The sequence below is a fragment of the Manacus vitellinus genome, unplaced genomic scaffold (assembly GCF_001715985.3).
Source record: "Manacus vitellinus isolate BGI_N305 unplaced genomic scaffold, ASM171598v3 scaffold_36_pilon, whole genome shotgun sequence".
In the NCBI taxonomy this organism is placed as follows: Eukaryota; Metazoa; Chordata; class Aves; order Passeriformes; family Pipridae; genus Manacus; species Manacus vitellinus.
The window spans coordinates 483,699-505,696 of record NW_021940508.1 but is presented as its reverse complement, the minus strand read 5'-3'; the positions used below and the strand labels follow the sequence as shown (position 1 = coordinate 505,696).

General features: G+C 38.9%; 1 protein-coding gene across 2 annotated transcripts in view; it reads right to left on the bottom strand.

Moving 5' to 3' along the window:
* PLPP1 (phospholipid phosphatase 1) overlaps positions 1–21,714 on the bottom strand; it is a 57,165-nt gene extending 35,451 nt beyond the window's left edge. Inside the window, exons 1-2 of one of the 2 annotated variants that reach the window (XR_003915962.1) lie at positions 21,700–21,714; positions 5,514–5,668 (exon numbers count right to left, since the gene is read on the bottom strand). Coding sequence is in view for 1 of the 2 variants with exons in the window: in XM_029961575.1 (XP_029817435.1) it covers positions 5,514–5,668; positions 21,669–21,684 (171 nt within the window). In the remaining variant the exon portion in view is untranslated. Of the gene's footprint in view, positions 1–5,513; positions 5,669–21,668 lie in introns of both variants that reach the window. The other variant, XM_029961575.1, reaches the window with a different exon arrangement.
* Between the last annotated feature and the right edge of the window lie 284 nt (positions 21,715–21,998).

Genomic DNA, 21,998 nt, shown 5'->3' with positions numbered 1-21,998 from the left:
TGTTTCAATCAGAATATAAGAGGTAGAAACACAAGTAGCTCAACTGGTAAGACTAAGTATTTTAAGCAATTATAATACACTTGTCCAAAAGTCTGACTCATACAGCATAATGGATTAGATTTCCTCACAAACTGGAGTGATTTCTGACTGATTATGTTAGAGTTTTTTCCATAAATATCTCGTATGCCACAGGTCTATTTCTTTCCAAATTTCTAATCTTGATTAGGTTTCTTCACTGTTACTGGGCACAAAGTTGATCATTCCACAGACCTAAAAGTTGACCATTATCACTCTAAAGAGAGAACATCAGATTATACATGTTCCTCAAGTTGTCCTTTCCAATTTCCTCAGGAAGGATATCCCTTGACACCTACCCCATATTTCACCAGCTATGTTACTGCCATCTTTTCTATCTATTGCTCTGAGTTCCCTACTTTGCTGCCTCACCACACATACTCTCCTCCAGGGCATTTATGACTATACAGAACAGGGCAGACTGCTGGAGAGCTCTACTTGACACCTTCCTCCCTTACAAAGGTCAAGGAGTACTAATTCCTACTGTCCACTTCTCAGAGTCCAATGAATTATGTATACATTTAAAGATTCCTTATCTAATCCTATGACTGTTTAGTTTCCTAAGATTTTGGTGAAGTAATAACTTGAATATACAGATCTAATTAATGAGATTTTCTTTAAAAATGCTGCCTTTAGCCTGAGTACTCTATCTTCCTAATGTATCAAAGGGATTAGGATGAGAATAGATGTGACTGACACCAAGAAACAGGGGGTATGTTTCTGACAGATTATGAAGTTCAACAACGTTGCCCAAAAAGGTCTTCAATGTCATAAATACACCAAAAAACAATAAAGATAACACACTGTCTTTTTCTGAAGGTTTACCAGGTAAGAGGCAGAGCATAAAAAAATTACTTATAAGCAACCTGAAACCTAAAAGTTAAGTTGAAATCCACTCTCGTATAAAACAGCAGGTTTAATTTCAACTAGTTGCAAAACTATCAGAGGGGGACATAAAGCTTTGACACTGCTGAAAAAATGAAGAGTACATGTACCAAACAGTCTTCAATAAATTAGTCCCCTGATTTATTAGTTTCTACCACAGCAGTAACTACACTTGTCCCTGAAGACAAATTAGCCCAGTAAATGCTAATTTTGGTTAATCAACTAGGTGCTGTCAATCAAAGTTTCCCTGCAAAATTAATCCCTTTCACAAGCAGAGCATAAAAGATTAGTTTCTTTTGCCAGAAAAGAAATCAGGAAATTGCCTCCAAACTATGACTGTGCTAATCTGTAGGAGCAGAAAGTTTTGGTCAGAACATTGGTATAAGGAGACATTGCCAGAAACATTAAGCCTAATGTCTACTAGGTTAAAGCTGGCACAGGAGCAAAGCTATGTAGGTCCCCTTTGAGAAGGCATCAAGATACTTAAGACATTAGTTTTTGCCAAACCAAACTTAGGAATGTTTTGGTTTTGCCTTTTGTTTGTTTGTTTTGTTTAAACTAGTTAGAAATCAATGTGACCTGACTACCTAGATATCTTTTGGATGTGTTGAAGGTGGAGAAATTAAGTCCTACAGGCTCATCATGTTCTTCTCTCTCAAACAAATCCCAAACAGCAGAGGTCATCCCAGAGAAGTGACTTAATCAAAATACCGTTTACTAACAAACACTTCCCCTGTCAGGAACATCAGCATTTGCATTACCTGTTTTGGTAGCAGCAAGTTGTGGCAAACTACTTAGTTTCCCAGGAACTCAATGCACTACTTTGGCTGAGTTAGAAGAGCTGAACTCTTGTCCTCTCACACATCAGTCCATCATATAATAGAAACCCACCAGTGGGTTATGAACATTCAGCTCCCAAACTGAGCTGCCAGGCAAAGTTTTGGCAGGGAACTACAGAAACCCTTTTCAGAACTTAGTACAGGGAGCAGATGAAACTCAGTAACTCTCAAGTTGCTCTGTTGTTCTGCTCCTCTGGCGAAAAAGTTGTTTCAGAGGTTTCCCTTGCTCTGTGCTTCTCCCTCCCCTACTCTCACCTAAGGGAAGCTGCATGAGTGTCACTGAAGGTAGCAGTTTGAAGAAACAAGATGACTGGAGGAAGAGAAAAATCAACTTGGAGGTGAAGTCACCAGAAAAGACCAACTGAATAGGACATCTACAAATAGACATGGTTGGACCTCACCGAAAGAGAAAGATTGATATTAATTTGTCAATTATACTTGAAAAAGCTGGTCTCATGCAGACAGCTAAAAACCAAAAATGCCAAGTACCTCTGAAAATATTCCCAGAGTTGCAATCTATGGACACTACCCTCTAACTGGTCATGACCTTTAAATTATACAGTTACTTTCTAAACATCTCTATGAAGACTTGGGAAGGTAGAAGTATCAGAAAGCTCTTCCTGCATTACTTAAGTGTCAGATATCATGGATAAGTGCTGCTCTGGACACTGGCCTAGCCATCTAGACAGATTCATTTTTCCAGAGCACTACCAAGGCTTGTTTGATCCTGAATCTCAGAAAATTCTAATACAAAAATTGTGCTTCCCATCAAAATAGAACAATTTGGAAAACTGAGATGCAACATACTATGAAGTGGCACTTGGAAAAGAATACACATGAATTTCTTTCCCAGACACTTTATTTCCTGATAAAAGGTGGCAATGGTATCAGGAAGGGTTCAGAGCCATAAACAGAATTATGATCTCTAAGAATATTATTTTAATTTTTAATTTTTTTTAAGATTCCCAAGAGTTTCTAACACATCTTGTAAATCTCCATAAAATGTCACCTAAACAAATCCATGTTCATATAGCTGAGTTTCTTTTATGCACAGAGAGAGGCTTAATAATAAAATATCTATGCAGGTTTTGGGGTGTTGGAGTTTTTTTTGTTTGTCTGGTTTTGGGGTTTTTTTCTCCTTTGAAGTTATTTTATATACCACTGTGGCCTACCCTAACAACTTAACCAAACAAGATCTTTTATTATTATTATTATTATATAGCAAGATGTTCAGGCCACTTCCTACTACACTTTTAAGACAAGCAAGGTGATAGAGCAGCAAGGAGCATGTGCATAAAAACACTTTGAGCATTTCGGCTTATATTTCATTAGGTTTTAGGGACTAAGGTCTAAATAAGCAAACAGCAATACCTGTACATTATTAAATGCTAAGGCTGTAATCACTGTACTACTCAATTAACTATTTTTTTCCACATTGCAGATGATTCTTTTTGCTTCCCCTAGATTTCTACCACAAGTTTTTCTCTCTCACAATGTGACAGATTGTAAGAGGTGTCAAGTCCAACTACTTAGGAACAAGTATCATGTTTGAGGGGAAAAAAGCTTGCACAAAAGTGCAATTGACAGACGTTTTACATAGTATTAGACCAAATTTTTACCATCTTTTACCAGTTCCTTCACTGAGAATTCTGTTCCTTTCAGAAGTCTCATGTCAGGACAACTTTTTTTACTGTATGTAGGGTAATCAGTGTTGTTGCCCAATAATCTTTCATGAGTGAGCTGTGTCCCTGGTGAGGATATTGGGTCTGGAACACACTACTTCCAAAAACTTAAACAGCCTGGGAAAAAGGTCTCAAGTCTTGATTGAGTCATACCAAAACAAAAAACAAGTCTGAATGTCAGATTCCCAGACTGATCAACTTTCCCTTCCACTTTGAATAAAGGCAAGCTTGGAGACAGAAACCATTGAACAGGAACCTCCTTTCAACTCAGGAAGTTGTAATATCCCCAATGTCATTTTCTCTAGCTCCACACCTTACCCTAGTCCTTAGTTTCCAGTAGCCATGGAAGATTTTTCACGTCTTGCATGAGACTAAAGAGCTCTCTAAATTTAAAATGCAGATTAGAAAGCCAGGTTAGAATGTTAACTACAGAGAGCAATTGCTTTAAGCTTTGTAAAATGTTCAGACTGAAAAGCAAATGATCTGGCTAGGCTGTATTGTAACAGAACTAAAAGTGCTTTAGAATTTTTTCTTAAATCTCTCAGCATGGAGACTAGAAGTGATTGTTCCAATTATATACTCCAGGCCCCAGTACAAAGCCAGGCAATGAAAATTCACTGCGTGACCCCTACAAAAGTATCATAGCAGAAAAATATCAGAATAGACTGCAATCACTGACACATCTAATTCTAAGTTGCAACTACAAAGGTTATCTAAAATTATAGTCCATACTACTCTTTAAATATTGAGATTTAAGTGAATTAGCTCTAAGTCAGATGTTTCTCCACTGCTTTAGAGCCAGAAAAAAACCCCCACTCTTAATTGACTTTATATTACATTAACAACTTCTTGAAATGGAAGATAAGTTATCAAGCAACTCAACAGATTATCAAACTGCAACTGGAACACCTCTTTAAAAGTCCAAAAGTGCACAGAGGTACAATTGTTAGTTCACCAGTACACTTATCAATTTAAGTACAAAGGAAACCCACTGGAAAAGAAAATTTTCCCAAAGGTATGTTGAGGATGTATATACTTGTCAAAATAACAAACTTCAGACTACTTTCTTTAATAGTGAAAATATACTAGTGTTGTTGTGTCAACCTTCAATTTACTGCACAGGTCTAATGCAAGCTTTAATGAATAAGGATTTAAGGGAAAACTAGAGTAGTGCATGTAGAGGTTCTGCAGGTATCTGTTTACTTGTTTTAAATGACTGCTTCCATCCTTAAACCACTTCATATAGTTCTTACTAATCAATTTAGCTTATACATTTATCAGATGAAACATTATCATCATCTTTCATATGTCTTGGTCAACCACCACAAGCAGAAACAAGATATAGTTTCAGGTTCAAGACTATTCTGCACAGTTAAATTTTGGTTCTCTAAGTCATATCAAAACCTTACTAAAAACTGGGATACAAGCAGGCTTCAAATATTATTAGAAAAACCTAGAGAAGAATAAAATTGTTCTTTGTCAAAATCATGTGGTCTTGAAAACACTGAGCCTCTTTTCTACAAGCAGTTAGATTTTCAGTCTGTATCCCATTTTGAAGGGTTTAAAGAGTCATCACATTACCTTTAAACCTAATAAAACCCACTGAGTCAAAATTAGATTTATATCCATAGAAAGTATATGGAAGCGTCACTATTTATAGGCATGTGCACTCCAGTATAGTACTAAGTTTTAATATTACAGGTGTTCAAGTTAACAGACTAACCCATTCTGAGCGAGAGATGTGTTTATACCATAACATTTTGGAAGCCATTTTACTCTCCAATGATCAAAGCCTAGACTAATACATTTTTTCTGCTCCTAAAACAAATAAAATTAGCAACTCTAGCAGTTAGAGATTAGTTCCAGATTTTCTGTGCAAACAAAGCAATAGCACCTTTCACATGCATATGACTATACATACATGGGATTTTGCCTATATAGACTGTCTTCAAAGCAAAGTTACAGTACTGAGCTCTAGGAAGGCATACATTTTACTCCCATCACCAAAGCTCCCTATATATTAGCTACTTACAGAGAAAATGGGCAGGGTGAACCCCACTGTGTAGAGGACAGTGGATGTGATGGTACTGTCATGGAACGGATACTTGATGCTGTCATCATTACAGAAAAAGCCTCTCTGATACGGTTTTATTTTGGCCAAGTTTAGAACACCAAGGGGTAAGCCAGCTGTTGGGGGAGGAAAACAAAAAACAAAAACAAGAAATACATGTGGTTAAATAAAAAAGAAAAGTCACTTTTAAACATGCATGGAGGAGGCTACCAAACATGCATAACTCAAATTTCCTAAGTATCATGCAATGCACACACTTACCTAATCCTGTTTATAAAAATTTATCTCTTTTAGAAGCCTATTTCAGAAGGACTCCGAGGTTGTTCATAGACAGAGTTCAAAGTCCTTTCATCATTAAGGTGAGTTGCCACACACTAAACCAAGACTATACTCAAGAAAAAGTATTTGCCACTCACACAACTAAACAGTTATTGAGGGCAGGCTGCCTGTTGTTTCCCCTCCTTTCCCACCACCCCACTACCTTGACTTATATCTGAATTACCAGCCTTGTTCTGTACACTATAATCTGATCAATGTTTACAGATACCAAGACAAAAAATACACACAGATTTTGCCATAATTACGGAGTTAAAGATTTCATGCAAGTAGTTTTCATGCAGGTAAGGGGTACAAGAGAACTGCAGAGACACCAGTGGGAAATATAGACACTGGTGTGACTGCACTGTATCTCTTGGTAATGAGATTTATACCTTAATAATGCATTTACATAGCTTTTGTACACTTTGGGAGACTTCTGCATGAAAATGTCTAAGTTATTAACATGAAAACTGAGACTCGGGTACAAATTATAACTCTCAGAACTTACACTGTGTGACATATTACCTACTCCCTCTCTTACGAGTTCACTTGCACTATACTGACAGTCATGTCAAAGAGGTCATCAAGGCTTCTGACAGCATTTGACCAAATAACACCATGCCCACTCCCCCGCTTCCCTTTGACCTATTGAGCAAGAACTAGACTAACAGTGGATAAATAAGGTAATGCTGTAAGAGCTGCAAAATCCTGAAACAAAACAAAAAGTAGATTTTGGTTTAAAACAAGGTAAAAAAGGGCAAACTAAACTTTATATTTTCCATAACGTTCATGTAATATGCAAATAGATGGTCTATATGTAAATTAGAGGGTAGGTGCAATTACTGACACAGAAAAGACTAGTCAGGATATAAACAACCTGCTGTACTGAGAAAAAAACACATTTCAAAGAAGTTAATATGATGAGTGATTGCTTTGATTTCTGGTGACACTTGTTGACTACAAGGTAAGTAGCTTAAAGGGGTTTTAAATAAGCTTATTCCTATATACTTCATTAGAAGAAAAGACATCAAGAGAGAAACAGTAGGAACAGAGTGATAAGTCCTGGACCCTTCTCTGGGCTGCTAAGTTGCAGTGCAAAGGCTTGTGAAGTGCATATTGAAACTGTATGTGTTTGGTAATACTCCAGGCTTTCAACTCCTCTTCTAATAAAATTGCTATGGTCACAGAAAGCTATTTGGGAGGAATTTAAATCCTCTTATGGAGCAGAGCAAAATTTTTTTCCACAAAACATCTGAAACATGAAGAACTGTCCATACTTATTGATGTTTACCATCCCATATAAAAAAACCATACAAAAATGAAAATAGCACTATGCTCATTTGACTTTAAGCACAAAGTTTTCATTAAGTAGCACGATATACCATCAAATCAACTGCATCTCAAAGGTCTCCCTCCTTCCTTCCTCTGCTTTAATGATTGAGAAGAGAGCTGAACCTTGACAGGTGGCAGAAGCAGACAAAGCAGAATTGCAGCCCTTCAAATATGAAGGGGGCCACACTGAAGAACTCACATCAAAATTCCTCCAGCTGTATGTTCACGTGCCTGGAGACAACTTTCAGCTACACTCAAGACCACTGCAAGATTCCACTAACATAACTCAGTCAGTGTTTCCTATGTTTGCTACTGCACACTCAGCACCAAAATGATGGAGTGGTAAAGCCATTACCTAATTGATACAATCCTATCTTCTCAAAAAAGTCACCTGATTTTCACAGGCAGAAATATCCTCATGCTTAACTTAAGCAGCAGCTTGTGTTTTGCAGAACTGGACTACTTAGACATAAATACCTGTTTTCCAAGAAAAGATACTACAACCTAACATCAAGAATTTTTCTGTTTTGTTCAGTTACATTTTCAGCCTTCCAGTTCAACATTTGAGCCAATATTGCTGGTTTTACAGTAAGGTTTTGAGGTGGTTTGTTTTGGGTTTTTTTCTAGGTTTAACTTCATGAAGGCTGGCCATTTCATTTTTACCAGTTGCTGAAATACGTTCTCTAAGAGCTCCAGTTCAGAAACTAGATGGCATGCAGTTCATATGCAAATGTCACAAAGAGCACTTAGCTCAAAAATTCCAAATTTCTTGCCACCAAAGTACACAGAATCATGAGTCATGTGGGGTTTTTTCAAGGAGAGCAATTACAAGAGTATACACAAAAAAGGAAGGTACCCTCAGTTTGACAACTGTTTTAAGGCAGTTTTTTTAAGCCTACCAGCAAAAGTTTGAATATGAAGAGAGAATTGCTCACTTTGAAACCTAGGTAAAGCAGAATTTCAAGGACTTTTTTTTTTTATTAGGGATAATTCCTGCCAGTAAGAGCTATGTGCTCAGTCTTCATTAAACAGATGAAGGGAACTCAAGATTTTTTTTTCTTCTTCATGTAAAATCTGTTTATAAAACTATTTTGTGAGAACTTTTATGTAGTTATACTGATTTACTACTGCCTATACATTTAAATGTCTTCATACATTTTTGTTCTTTTCTATATCTATTTCACTGAAAGAAAAGGATGCACCTTTTTCTTAAATCAGATTGATCTGTCTACCTTACGCAGTACTTAGAAAGTAGATTTAAAGTGTGTTTTTACTTTCAACAATGAGATTCCGGGAAGAGGAAAAAGGAAAAGCAGCAAATAAATAAGTCAGATGAGGACAGTTTCAATAAGACTGCAAAATTAATTTGTATAGGCTATAGTAAAAGAGCAGGAAAAAAGGAAGTTGGTTACATATCTTATACTGCCCACTTCCATTTTTTTTTCATTAATTTTAGGAGTTCCCATGGCAATCCAAATGATGTACTGCTTTCCAGCAGTGGAATAGAAGACTTTGTGAAATGGTATTTAGTTGATCATTAACCTATCCCAAACAGTAGTTTATAGGGAGAGAAGACAACACATAATACATGTAAGCAAACAGTCATGAAGTTTTCACTGGAAGAGGAAAAAGAAAAAAACCCACTACTAATGTACATAACAGGCCAGTATTGGATCAGAAGTGCCAAGCACCTCCACGACCTTTATGCAGGTTGACTGTACACTGAAATTCTGAGAAATGTACATTTGTTCAGTCTCATTAGTTTCTACAAACTGGAGGAAAGATTGACCAAGATCTAGTGCAAGATTACAAGGCTGAAAGGCAATCTTGTAGAGCAACTCTCATTCCTTGTCCTTTTCACAATATGCCTTCTCTTCCTTTTTACCCAGACAGTACCAGCAGTAACCTCCAAGGATGCTCTTCTAGGTAACTTTATACCTTAAAGGATCCTAATGGTTTAGTTGTTATTCATATCCTCTAAAGCATGACCATCAGCTATTAAAAAGTACTATTACTTGAAGTTCTGCATGCTTCAGACTGGAATTTCTCAGATTTAGAGTTTCTCTATTTTTTGTTAAAACTTTTGCAGTTGATCTTGTCAAGATACGAGAGACCAACGTTTTCTGGGCCAGTTTGCAAGGCAGTAGCAAGAAACAGACAGCAGTCCTCTAATCTAGTTTCTCTCCCTTTTAATTATGCAGAGAAAACAACTTGATCACTCAAGTGCTCTGGAACTATTATAAAATGAGGCATTTCTCCTGTAATGCTCGCACAATCAGACTCTAGCTAACCAATAGGCCAGGTTGGATGGTGCTTTAAGCAACCTGGGATAGTGAAAGGTGTCCCTGCCCGTGGCAAGGGTATTGTAATGAGATAATCTTTAAGACTTCCTCCACGCAAACTGTCCTATGGTTTTATAACCCTGAAAGCTACAGATGTAGTAACAAAGTTGAATAGGAAAAGAGACTGCAGAGATTTGAAGCTTTTACCTATGAAAGAAAGGTAAAAAAAACTTCATACACATGAACAAGAACAAATGCAAACAGGATGGAGGGGGAGAGAAGAAAGGCAAGAATGATGCTTGAATTACTGAGCAGGGATTGCAGGGAAGGAACAGCCTTAAGTTCGGGCTAGACCAGGGTAACATTTGTACAGAGTGTAGTTAAGCTAGTTGAAATAGTTACAAGGGGCTATGCTGAGTTCACAAGGAGTTTCCAACTCTTATTTGTAGGTTCAAGCCCTGTTGTAGTGTAGTTTCCATGGAACACCTACAGTAATTTACAGTAATATAAGTAGCCTTAAGGAACTATTTAATCACATCTGGCTGGACAACATGGCATGACACAAAAGCCTTTGAGGAAGGAAGGAAAGGAAGTCCAGACTGGGAGACTTAGGGAGGAAGTCCCTGTGAGAACTGTCCTCCACTCACAAAAAGGGAATGTCAAAAATAAAATACCAATGCCCAAGGGAAGAGGGTGAAGTTGGGGTTTTTTTCCAAAGGAAGATTGGTTAGTGAAAAGGTGTTTATGTTATATTTTTACTGTTTAAGCCTAAATCAAAAAAAAAAAAAGGCACTTAAATTCCAGTTTCTCCCTCAAATGGAAGTGATGGATACCAAACTATCATCTTTTTACAATATGAGTAACACCACACTATTCTGATTTGTGGTATTTATCACACTTCTAATTTTAGACTTAGATGCTTAAGCTTCTTAAGCTGCTTAAGAAGTCAGGTTCTGATACTCAGGTGTCCATGTAGCTTTGCTAGCAAGCTGCATATTTTCCTTAAACAAGGAAAAAACAGCATTTATAGCTGAATTAGCAACTTTTACAGCAGTTGCATAAATATTTAAGACCAGCAAAGAATATTGTTGTTTTGAAAGGTTTTTGTTGGTTGAAAGGAAAGAAACTCGGGAAGTTTCTAACCATTTCAGTGATACTGTACTACCTATTTCAGAACCAGATGTAGTGCTCACAAAAGTCAGCTAAGCTTTCAAGATCAACTCAAGACAACCTAGACTGTCTGGCCCTCCTCCAACTTCTGGCCATCCCCTTCCTTGTCTCGGTATTAGTTTTTCACACCAAGTTTTCCAGAAAGAAAAAGCCCATGAGCACATAACACAGGTTTTTCAGGGGCACTTGGTCATCTGGCTGAGTGCATTACTGTGAGAGCTGGTTCAAAGGACGGATTAGGAACATGTAGCCAATGGTGTGGAAGAAAGGAGAACTAGGACAGCCTGGGACAGATCCACTTCCACAACTCGTGAAATTGTTTCCTGGTCAGTGGTGCTTTCTCCCTCACAATTTTAAGTAGTTAAGGAATGCACTGTATTTTGTAAACATCCTTTCTTTAACCCAATTGGCCTCATTATCTGTGGAAGCAACTGGATCTCCACTTGAGGCTCTGTGCAATCTTAAACTCATGCTGAATCGCTGTTTCAGGTTCTCCACAGCACATTAAGATTCCATGCTCCTATCTAGTCCTCTTCATTAAAACAAATGAAGTTCTCTTCATTAAAACAAATGAATATCTAGAACCTAGGAGAAAGGCAGTTACCCTTAAGAAAGACTATGGCATTCTAGTTTGATTATTAATCAAAGATTTTTCCTCATATTGCAATAAACTCACAAGTAAATGCTAATTACAAGAACCTGTACTAGGCTAAGCTGAGACTGAGAAGAATTTTTATGTTTCTCTAAACTTACCTGAAAAATAAGATTAATACATTCTGCACTTGATGTGCTGACATAAAGTCAGCTTCAGCTTTTGTAAACAAATACACAATTTACAGTTAAGGGGTCAAACCATAATTTGAGCTGTGCTGGAGAAATAACCTCCATACAACATGGCAAATTATGAGCTCAAAACAGATCAGTTACTTTCTACAGCTCACATTTTATTAAAGAGGAGATGCTGCTAACCCCCCAGACAGATAAATGTCATTTCAAGCTAAACCTATACATCTGGTAATCACGATTGAGAGCAAGTGAGAATGTAAGTTCTCCCACTCTCACACTTGTATTTCTGCTTTTAATTTCAGACAGGACAACCATGTTTGCTTTGCTCTTCATTTTTTTTAATGTACAGTAAGGAAGTATGCAAGAGATTTAAAGAAACTCACATTAATCTCATGCTGCTGGAGAGAGTTTAGAAGCATCTGTAAAAGACTGTTCTCTGCAGAAAAGCAGATGTGCTGAAATTCTTTTTCCATGAACAGTCAAGAGAAAGAATCAATACCTCTTAAGAGAGGAGGTTCTGAGAACACAAAAAACTACCAAGAGGAAGAACACATTAAAATAATGAGAAAACATTTAGACTTTTGATACCTAGAGGTAAGGGATGTACAAAAGAAAAATCAGTGCACTATTTATTTTCAGTAGCTGAGATAAGTGGGTAGCTCACAACATAACTCCTATCCACTTTAAGAACTTTATCTCACTTTTCTACACTAAGGAATGCAAAGCATTTTTAATACCAGCACATTGATTGTTCTGATAACACCAGAAGCTGTGATAGGCTTCAGTAAACAGGATATATGTATTTAAAAGCACGCACAGCATTCTAATCTCTCCTACTAGTCTACTTGTAACTTTATGCTATTATATTTTTATTTTTTCTCTATGATTTGACTAGCAGAGAAGCCAGATCAGCAACTGAGCGAGTCCCTCAGCACACCTTACACTTTTGGTTGTGCCAAGGCAAGGGGGATGGAGACAGGAAGTAGAGGAAACCTTCCTCTGAGTTGGAACAGCCTCAACAGACAAGCATGCAATTTCTAGTCTAGTAAATTACTAAGACAGAACTACATCCTATCCCAGTTTCTCTGCATTCAACAGTTTAGTATTACACAAGGGCACTAGCTCAGTCATCTATATTCCCAACCCATTAGAACAGGTCAAAACACATATAAAAACATTAGCATGGACAAATGTATTCTCCCTTATATCTACATTTCATTCCAAAACCCAGACTTTTAGGAGCACTACCTGTTACTCTAGAAACCATGCAATTCTCTCTTCTGCAACCACTGAGAGAAGTGCAAATGTGAAACAAAAAATGCAGAAGCAAGACAATAATATATCTTGTCCTGCTCTATTGCTTACACAGAGCAACATATTCAGGTCAAGTGAGCCAACTGCAGGTCACAAGCAAAGGCTGTGCCCTGGGCTCTGCTCTGATCAGAGGGAAAGAAAGCTGAAGCTAGCCCAGGGATGGACAGACACCTGGAAGTCATTAGCGGTTCACCGAGTGCAGCAGAGGCTAACTGCCCAATTACTGACAGACCTGACAAAGATTTAAGATCCCCACACTAATAGCTAAAACACACTGGGGGATCAGAGGCAGGGCAGGTGGAACAGGAGAGGTCAGCAGCTCCTGGTATTTCAGTGCTGCTCATGAGGTGAGGAAGAATCCAACCAGCTGCAGCCAGAGCAAACAGGAGTGACTTCTCCCACTATAATCCCTCCTGTTTAGGGGAATTAATTAATCACTGCTTGCATTACATGCTCAGCATTATATTTACTGCTAAAGGCTTTGACTGTACTGTCTAAGACTTAAAAAGCCCCCAGATACAAAAGCATGTATAAGCCTCCAAAGATCTAGGTCTTCTACACACCATCTACCTAAATCACTGGTCTTACAGATCAGGAGAGCAACACAGCCAAAGAAACTGAACTGTCAAGGTCAGCTGCTGACAAAACAATGAGGGATTTTTTTCTTTTTACTGCAGGTGACACCAACTTTGAACATCATCTAGGACTACCACTCATTTAAACCTCAGAAGTTATAACTATTTTTCCATTTTAATCTTTGTTTTGTGGGAATGCACAGCAAGAGGCTTTCAGAGTATTCCTCATGTTATCTACACACCCTAACTTGAAATACCATTCAGTTTCTAGAAATATAATAGGCAATTTGTTGTCAGGAGCGTAAATGCCCTTTTTCCAATGAGTTCTACAAGCATAACAATATTTTATTTAAACAGTCTTTAACAAAGTCAGGCCTTCCAACAGTAGTGCTAGAGAGGGACTCAGAATTTCCATTACATTGTATACCCCGTCATACACCAGAAAGTTACTTTACACTGTACACACTGCTGCATGCCATCATGTTTAAGACAACAGAACATTTTTTCAATGTTAGACTAAAGTTTGCAGTGCCTAATGATACATTGTGATAACAAACTCTATCATAAGCTCAATCAAAACACATTTTAAAAGGAAAACTGACAGTACGCTATATATTTTTGAGCCATCAGAGCAGCTGTTTTGTACTGATTCAGAAGACTGCTCAAGAAATCAGTTTAAACAGAACTTGTAAAAAATATTTAAGCAACATAAAGCATAAAGCATGTCAGGAAGTCTTATAGTACTCATGTAATAGAGCAGGTGCTTGCTTTCCAGTTTTTAGTAGAAATTATCAGCACTAAGATCTGTGATCTTAGGATTAGATATATCATTTTCTAGTGTTGATGACTGTAGTCTTCAGATTAAAGAAGAGATGGGAAGAATGGTAAGAGTCTGCAAGCAGAAATAGTGACCTTACTTCCATGCCCAGGATCTCCATTAGCATTAGACCCAGCTGTCATACTGCCTTGGAGTATTTTAACTTAATACTAGTACTGCAGTATAGGCTTACCTAAGAAAACAGAAGGTGAAGCTGTAACTTTCCTGAGTCAGCAGAAGCTACAAAATTCACTCAAGGAAACACTAAGAAAAACAGACACTGACTATGATGATGACTAAGACGATTTTTGGAATTTAACAGGGAATAGTGTTCCTGACCATTTGCCAGGCTCAATCTCACTGCCAGCCTTCTGTACCTTTTAAAGGCCATATATGCTCCCCATATATGCTTGCTGCACATCAGAAGGTTCCTTGTTATAATAAGAAGTTTATTCTCTCAGGCCTCTGCACTACTAGCTTCCAAACCAGCCCCTTCAGCTGGTAGTTCACTGCCCTTCTGTACCTTAAAATAAGGCAGATAAATTTAGGTAAGTATGTGTTCCTTACCAACTCAGTACTCCAGTTTCAGAAAATATTGCACCTACTGTTTAGCTTCATTGACTCAGTCATCTAAAATTCAGAACAGACTTACAGTAATCTGCAGGTCTGCAGTAACAAAATAAACAGACAAAAATACACTAATATTAATTTGAGGTAAAAATTCCACCTTATTCTAAGAGAGGCAGAAGCTACTTGAGATGCTGAAATTTGATACACAATTCCTTCTACACTTACGGCAAAAACAGAACGTAATTCCTGTTTGGTACAGTTTCCTCCTTCCCTAGGAAATGGATGACATAAAAAATTGTGACCCCTCTCCTATACCAGGGATGGCTAGGTAACAGAATGAATATGTCATGAGATCAAAAAAGCCCCACACAGCCCCTCTGAAAGCTGCATGATTAGCAGTGGCAGCAAAGGGGAGGAGGCACTAAAATCTTGGCTAGGTCTAGCAAGATTTGTTACATCAGCATGATCACAGAAATAAGGATGTACTGATATTGCTTCTGCATATTTTTAGTTTCATTTAGCAGATTCTGGGTTTATAGATTCCAAGACGGGGGTCCTGAGTTGATATACTTACATTTTTTAATTCAAAATTTAAAAAAGCTTTGCTCTTGTTGCCAGATAGCAAGACACCACATGAAGGAGAGATGCCAAAACTGAGTTGAAGTACAACACAAATAAAACTGAACCTTAACACACTTCTGAGTCAGACTGCTTCTAGGTAACAGCTTTTTAAAGATGACTCTACAAAGGCTATAATACAGCAAGAACAGCCTATTCTTGTACTTGTCATTCAAGTCCTCTAACTCAATGTAATAACAGAGTGCTTGATAAGTGCAATAGACAGTTTCAACATTATCCTTCTATAAATCATATTCTGCTAAAGAAGCTTACTTGGATCTATTTCTGGCTTCTATAAGAACAAGCAGTGTTCATTTTTACAGCTGGACTTGACTGTGCAACAAGAATTAACATACCAGAGAATCTGAGAAAAGTAGTTTCAAAAACACAATGCAGGTTTATCAACAGACAGTTTTTAGTTCTGTGCCTTTGATATCAGTCTCATAACTTGAAAAGGAAAATTTCTCCCAGAAAGTGGATCAACTCATTAGCAGTTGAGTATTAAACAAGAAGAGACAGGCATAAGATTCTTGATATACACAACACAGTTTTCTTCCAGTTTTAAAACTGCAGGATTGAACTACTCTGCCTGTTAAATTGCTCCTGGGTCTACTCACAGGCAGGACTGAGAGGTCTATTGCCACCACTGAAGTGATTAGCTGTTCCAGTGAAAGTCTCCCTGGGGTTGGAACTAGATGATCTTCAAGGGCCCTTCCAACACATGGCCATTCTATGATTCTATTATTAGTGTTTCCTGATGTAGTGGTAACTATATAATTCCAAAAACAGTGTCAGAAAGTATCTTAAGGAAATCTTGCTTCTTCAAAACAGTTTTAAATTGTTTTAATTTTGGTCAAAAGCAGTTGTTCACTAGTTATCCATTATCTGAATTTCTAGTATTTGTGAATTTTTCAGTTGTGTTCAGTCAACTATTTTACCTGAATAAAACCCAAGAATTAGGAGCTTCTTTTGCAAGATAGGGGATAAGGAAAAGAAGTGCCATCACCAATCTAAGCAGATACATCAATAAAGCAAGGTCATTTTAAAGCCTACTTCTGTGGGTGGATGTCTTGCCAATAGGTTTCTATGTAATTCTGTTCAGCAGGTTTGTTTTTTTTTCATTCAAGGTGAGTTTGTTTTAATCCTCCTGGACTAATTATGCAAAGAGGATTGTCAATCATTGGGGATAGTAAACCCATGTCACTTAGAAGGCTACAAAACTCAAGTTTTCTTCTCACCAGGTACCTTCAAGAGTTGGGTCACCTCTTTGTGCTACCTGCCTTCCATGGCTCCAGTATAGTCATAAAGAGAAGATTACCACAGCTTTGTTCTCTCATCAGCATCTGGTCAGCAACAGTGGTCCTACACAAAACTGTGCAGTAGCAGGCAACCAGGAATCAACCCTTTACTTCCCCCCCCCCAGGGCTGTGATTGTGCACCTTCAAACAAAGCTGCCTTCAGCCAGTATGAATTCATACTACCCAACTCTTTAAAACCAGGTCAGTGTGTTGAATCAGCTTGGCACAGCCTTCAAAAGCACCCAAGCAGCTATAGAGGTGATGCAGGACTTCTTCAGTTGTTAAGAGATTAGCTATTTTATAATTTACAGTAATGTGGTACTTAAATTTTCTACAGAAAATGTCAGAAGCCCCTTCTCTCCCATTCCATTACACAAAGGCCACTGCCCTCACAAAAGCATGCTGCAAGAGCCCTTCTCAGTGCTTAAGGCCAAAAAAAAAAAAAAAACAGAAATCGCTAAGACTCAAGCAGCTGGTAAGGAACCTAAGAGCTGATAAGCATCTTCCTTTATTATGCCAAGAGGAAAGAATATAGAGTTTAAGATTTGGCTCTTGGGAAGGCACTGGAAGGTGACTTAGGATTCACCCATCGCTGTATAAAGAAAGTGCAAGAACTTCTGGCTTTGAGTCAGGAGTTAGTACAAGATACACTTTAACAGCAAAAGCTGGCAGACCAAGAATCAGACTGCTGACTTTGAACAATGTTCATTAACAAGCTGAGTTCTAACCTAAAGTTTTTTTGTAGGTTTCTGAGCAAGAGGGAAGAGAGTCTCTGATAGGGCATCTTCCTTTATAAGGAGAAAATAAAAAGTGAACGTTGCAAAGAAGAAAGCACAGTAGGAGAGGAGAGATCTTCCCAGTTTTAGGTGACAATTAGGTTTCCTATGAACAGAGCATCACCGTGAGTATCATCTCATGGTGCCTAGGGGACAGTGTCACTGAAGACAAACTGCTCTTTCACATATACTTGTAACAATGTATTCATGCACTAGAAAAAGTATTTAGCACCCACATGATGTGGAAAATAAGAATGGTGACACATGTCAGTGAGTCACAAGTAACAGAGGAGGAGGTTTTATTTGAACTAGGGCAATCAGGAAGTGCTAACCCACATAGGAGGCAGCCTTTCTTGACTGAACAGCAATACTGTAATCATCACCAAGACTGCTGCCTTCAGTGACGGCAGGAGTAAACACTCCTAAAAGAAAAGAGCAGCTCCTAAAGCAAAAACATTGTGCAGGGTGTGCAGTGTGATCCAGCTATCTCACTCTCACTGGTCATATACTGCAAAAGCAAACTCACCTGTGCTATACACATGTATCTGCTGTTTAATGTATTACCCTGTATCACAAAATATCCCAGCAGTCTTTAAATAGCAAGCTTCAAGTGATCTAAGCATTTAGTATTTCTGGGTTTAGTTCACATGTCCTGTTTGGAAGGACTAGAAGTCCTTCCCTTACTCAGAAGTAATTTCATGACAAAAAAATAAAAAGATTGACACAGAGGCAGTAGGAAAGTTTTCAGCTAGGTTCTTGAACCAGCACAGGTTACGACACAGAGAGGAAGAAAGAAGAAATCTCTACACTGACATAACTAGATTGCACAGCAGTTTTAAATTTAACTGATTCTTTACTATTTTCAACATATTGCAGAAAAGTAGATCAGAACACAAAGGGATAAATTCTTTAGAAGGCTCCAATTTTTCTGATCTTAGGTTTTACACATTCTTGCATTACACCAGCAATCACATATTGACAAGTACAACTCCCAATTATTTATGATAGCTTGGGATCGCATAATCAGGCAAGGGACTAAAGGAAAATGTGTTGTATTGCACCCCCGCACTCAATTTAGGCGTGAATTTCAACAAGTTCAGGCCAGAAGAAAGTCATCCCAGAGTCTAGCGTGACAGAAATGTTTTCATTATGGCTCCAGTCACCCTTGCAGAGCTAACTTTAATCTGCACCTTGTCTTAGTGAGAGTTTGATCTAAAGATAAATGTATTTAGTAGTTCTTTCACTGATTACAGGAATATTACCATGGGTTTCACAACTTTGTTCTTTAACTGTTGTTTACATCCCCTAATGAAAAAGGAGCCTGATTTTTAATCAAACAATAGACGTGTAAGAGTGGCAGGGAGTGTATATATAGTGCCTAATGAAGGCATCATTTGCAAGCTAACTAATTAAGCTAGTCTAATAAGGTGTTATTTTTTGCCTGACAAACTGTAAGTGTAATAAACCATAAGAACCAAGTCTCAGTATCTTTGAAAAATGGTTTTACTATTGTCTAGAAATGTCAGTCTCTGCTGTACTATATAAAATGTCTCTCTATCAGAAAACCAAGGAGGGAGAAGTAACAGAAGTATGTGGGAGAAAGAAACCCTGCAGTCCAGGCCACTCATGCTTTCCAGTGACGGATGCATCTGACTACTGTTCCCTGGACTGCACAGAGCAAGGGAGCTGTTGTCTGCAGCACTGCAGAGATGAACACGGACATGCAGCAGCACACACCCAGCACTGCAGATCAGCACACAAGGAATGCAGAAACAGCCGCCTCACACTATTTAAGGACAGATACTGCAGAAACCTGCAGCTTCTTTTTTTTTTAGATTACAGAACAGAAAGCTAGTTTAATGTTGAAACACTATTGTTATTTTTAGGAGAGGATTACCACACTGATAAGAGGGAAAGAGTTATTATTTTCTCAAAGCACCAAAGACTTCTTTCCCTGAATTCTTTCTCCCTTATTGGGTAATAATGTGGCTGAGGAAGGGAGTTTCCTTAAGGACAATTAAAAGCAACCTAGACTTAAGTTTCAGGCAACCAAACTGATCTCATGGTTTAATGCCACATAAAGGGGGAGATGTTTTTCCCTCCTCCTTTTTTCCTCTCACTGCATGCTTCCTCTTATTTTCTTACCTCAGCTCCATCTTAGGCACTTGTCAGACCTTTCAATAAAACCATTTAAATAACAGAAAAAAAAACCAAAAATCACTGTATAGTTCTTTCCCCCCTTCATTTTCTTTTGAAAAACTCGTTTTGAGAAAGAATGTACAAAGAATGGCTTGACTAAAACAGGAGTAAGTAAGTCAGACACACACAGAGTCATCCACTACTGCGGTGAGCTTATGGGTAAGTCAGGTCACTGTAATGTGAAGCTGGTCTTCATAGTGTTTAAACTTCCAGTTTTCTCTTGGAGGCCTCATAGTCTCTCTAGTGTCTAGAGACAGTAGATACCACATTATCCACATCTGCAAGTCACTTTATCTGGGCAGTTACCTTGGTAATTTGAGCATATATCAAAGTGCACAAGTGGAGGGAAGGGCAGGGAAAAAGTGAGAGTTAAAGTCCACAATCAACAGTAACTATTCTTTTTACAGTAAAAAAAAAATTAAAATAGATTCCCCCATTAGACACACATAAGAACGATGTTCTTCTAAGGGCCTGCCTCAATCACATGGGAGCCAGAGAAAAGAGGAAGAGAATTTGGTCCTACATCCACTATTTTTCCCATTCCTACACAAATATATTTTTTTTGTCTCAGGTGCAGTTTCACTAAAACCTGCAACTTGATGTGTTTAGAGTCACAGGTGTCAAGAGACTTCATATCACACACTGCCTGCATTTTTCAGACTATTAGTAGGTAGTAAACAAGCCCAAGGGAAAATAAAAAGCCTGGCAACCCTCCAGCACACTGGGACACCAGATTAGTGCATCTGTGACCCAAATGCTACAGGGGGGAGGGCAAGAGCAGGGAAAAGTATGTAAACTGATATTACACTGCAGAGCAAGGTCAAGAATCTACCTTCCAAGGTAACGAAGTAGAGGGCGGAAGTAGGGAGAACCCTCATTCTTTCAGCTAGATGACCCTCAAGTTATGTCTGCTACAGTCCTAATTTGAATATATTTTGTTTTCCTTGATTATTCAAGATTACTTACGATATGCCCATATGCTTCAAACACAAAGTATATGCAGAGTACAAAACTTTTGCCTAATTATAAAGATTTTGTAATTACAATTATCAGAACAGACAAAACTGCTTCACTGATCTTAAGGACAGTATGAAAGTTTAAGCCTCACTACAGCATAGTTTCATAAAACTTCTGATCTGCATAAAGACTGCTTCCACTAGACCACATGGATCCATTATCATTCTGCAAAACCTCTCTCTCATATAACATTAAGTCCAAGCAATGCATCATTTATTCTAATTTTGCTCTTTCATGGCATTTAGCTACAGGTACCACTGCAACTGGAAGCATCTAGCAAGACAAAAATGTTACTTGTTATGTTCATACTAATGCTACAGACATCTTCAGCCAAGAGGGACTTCATGTGCCAGGTCTGAGCACCACACTCTGAACATGATGAGAAAGTGCTTAGGTTTATTACTTAAGTACTGACATTGTTTGACGCAGAAGCCGACATCCAAAACTAACACCTCCTAAGACTGACCAAGAATCACATCTTCAGGTAGTCAGGACACTTCCCAGGCTCCTAAAATCCAGCGGTGCTACAAGTCTTTACAAATGAAGCTACCCCTTCGGTGATCAGTAACTAACAGTACTGCTCTTTACACTGTCATTACACGAAAGGAGAGAGTTAATGCAAATTGACAGGACATGAAGTAGAGAGACCGAACTAGGAGAAAGTAACGTTGGGAAGGCTCTCTTATTTGGGCTGGCCAAAACAAGCATTGCAGCACAGTGGCAGTGTGCTGTGGCTGTTTCGGTTCAACCCATGGCCATCACCGAGGCATCGTTCTGGCCCGACACCCGTCCCTCTCTGCTGCACACGGACACGAGGGCGCAAACACCGTGCTCTAAGAAATGCCCTATTTCGCTTTCAGCCTACAGCTACAGCGGTAGCTTACTGCCACCGACACCGCACGCAACTCAACCTTACAGCGAACCTCCGCTCTACAGCCGAGCACCATCGCGTCTGTGCCGGACCCTGGGATGGATGAGGCGTGTTCCCGTGTCACCAGCCCCTTCCAGGACAGCTTCCCGACCCACCCGGGCTAGCAAACATACCCCAGGCAACAGACATCTACCAGACATCCACCTTTCCAGCACTGCCTTTTGCCACAACCAGTTTTCAGCCGACAAAGAAGGTTAGGGAAGGAAGAGCGAGGATATCAGAGAGGAGAGGGAGTTCCAGATGTCAGCGGATAGGCTGCAGCACTTCCCTCCCCGCGAGGCTCTTCCCTTCCCCTCCCGGCTCGGGACAGTAACTGGAACCCCCCCTGGGAGGGCAGAGGCAGGAGGGAGGGCAGGGCGGCAGGCAGCGGCGGGAGGAGGCGTGGGGTGGCCGGAGCCCGCTCGGAGGTTGCGGGGAGGAGTGGGAGGCGAGCATGCGGTCAG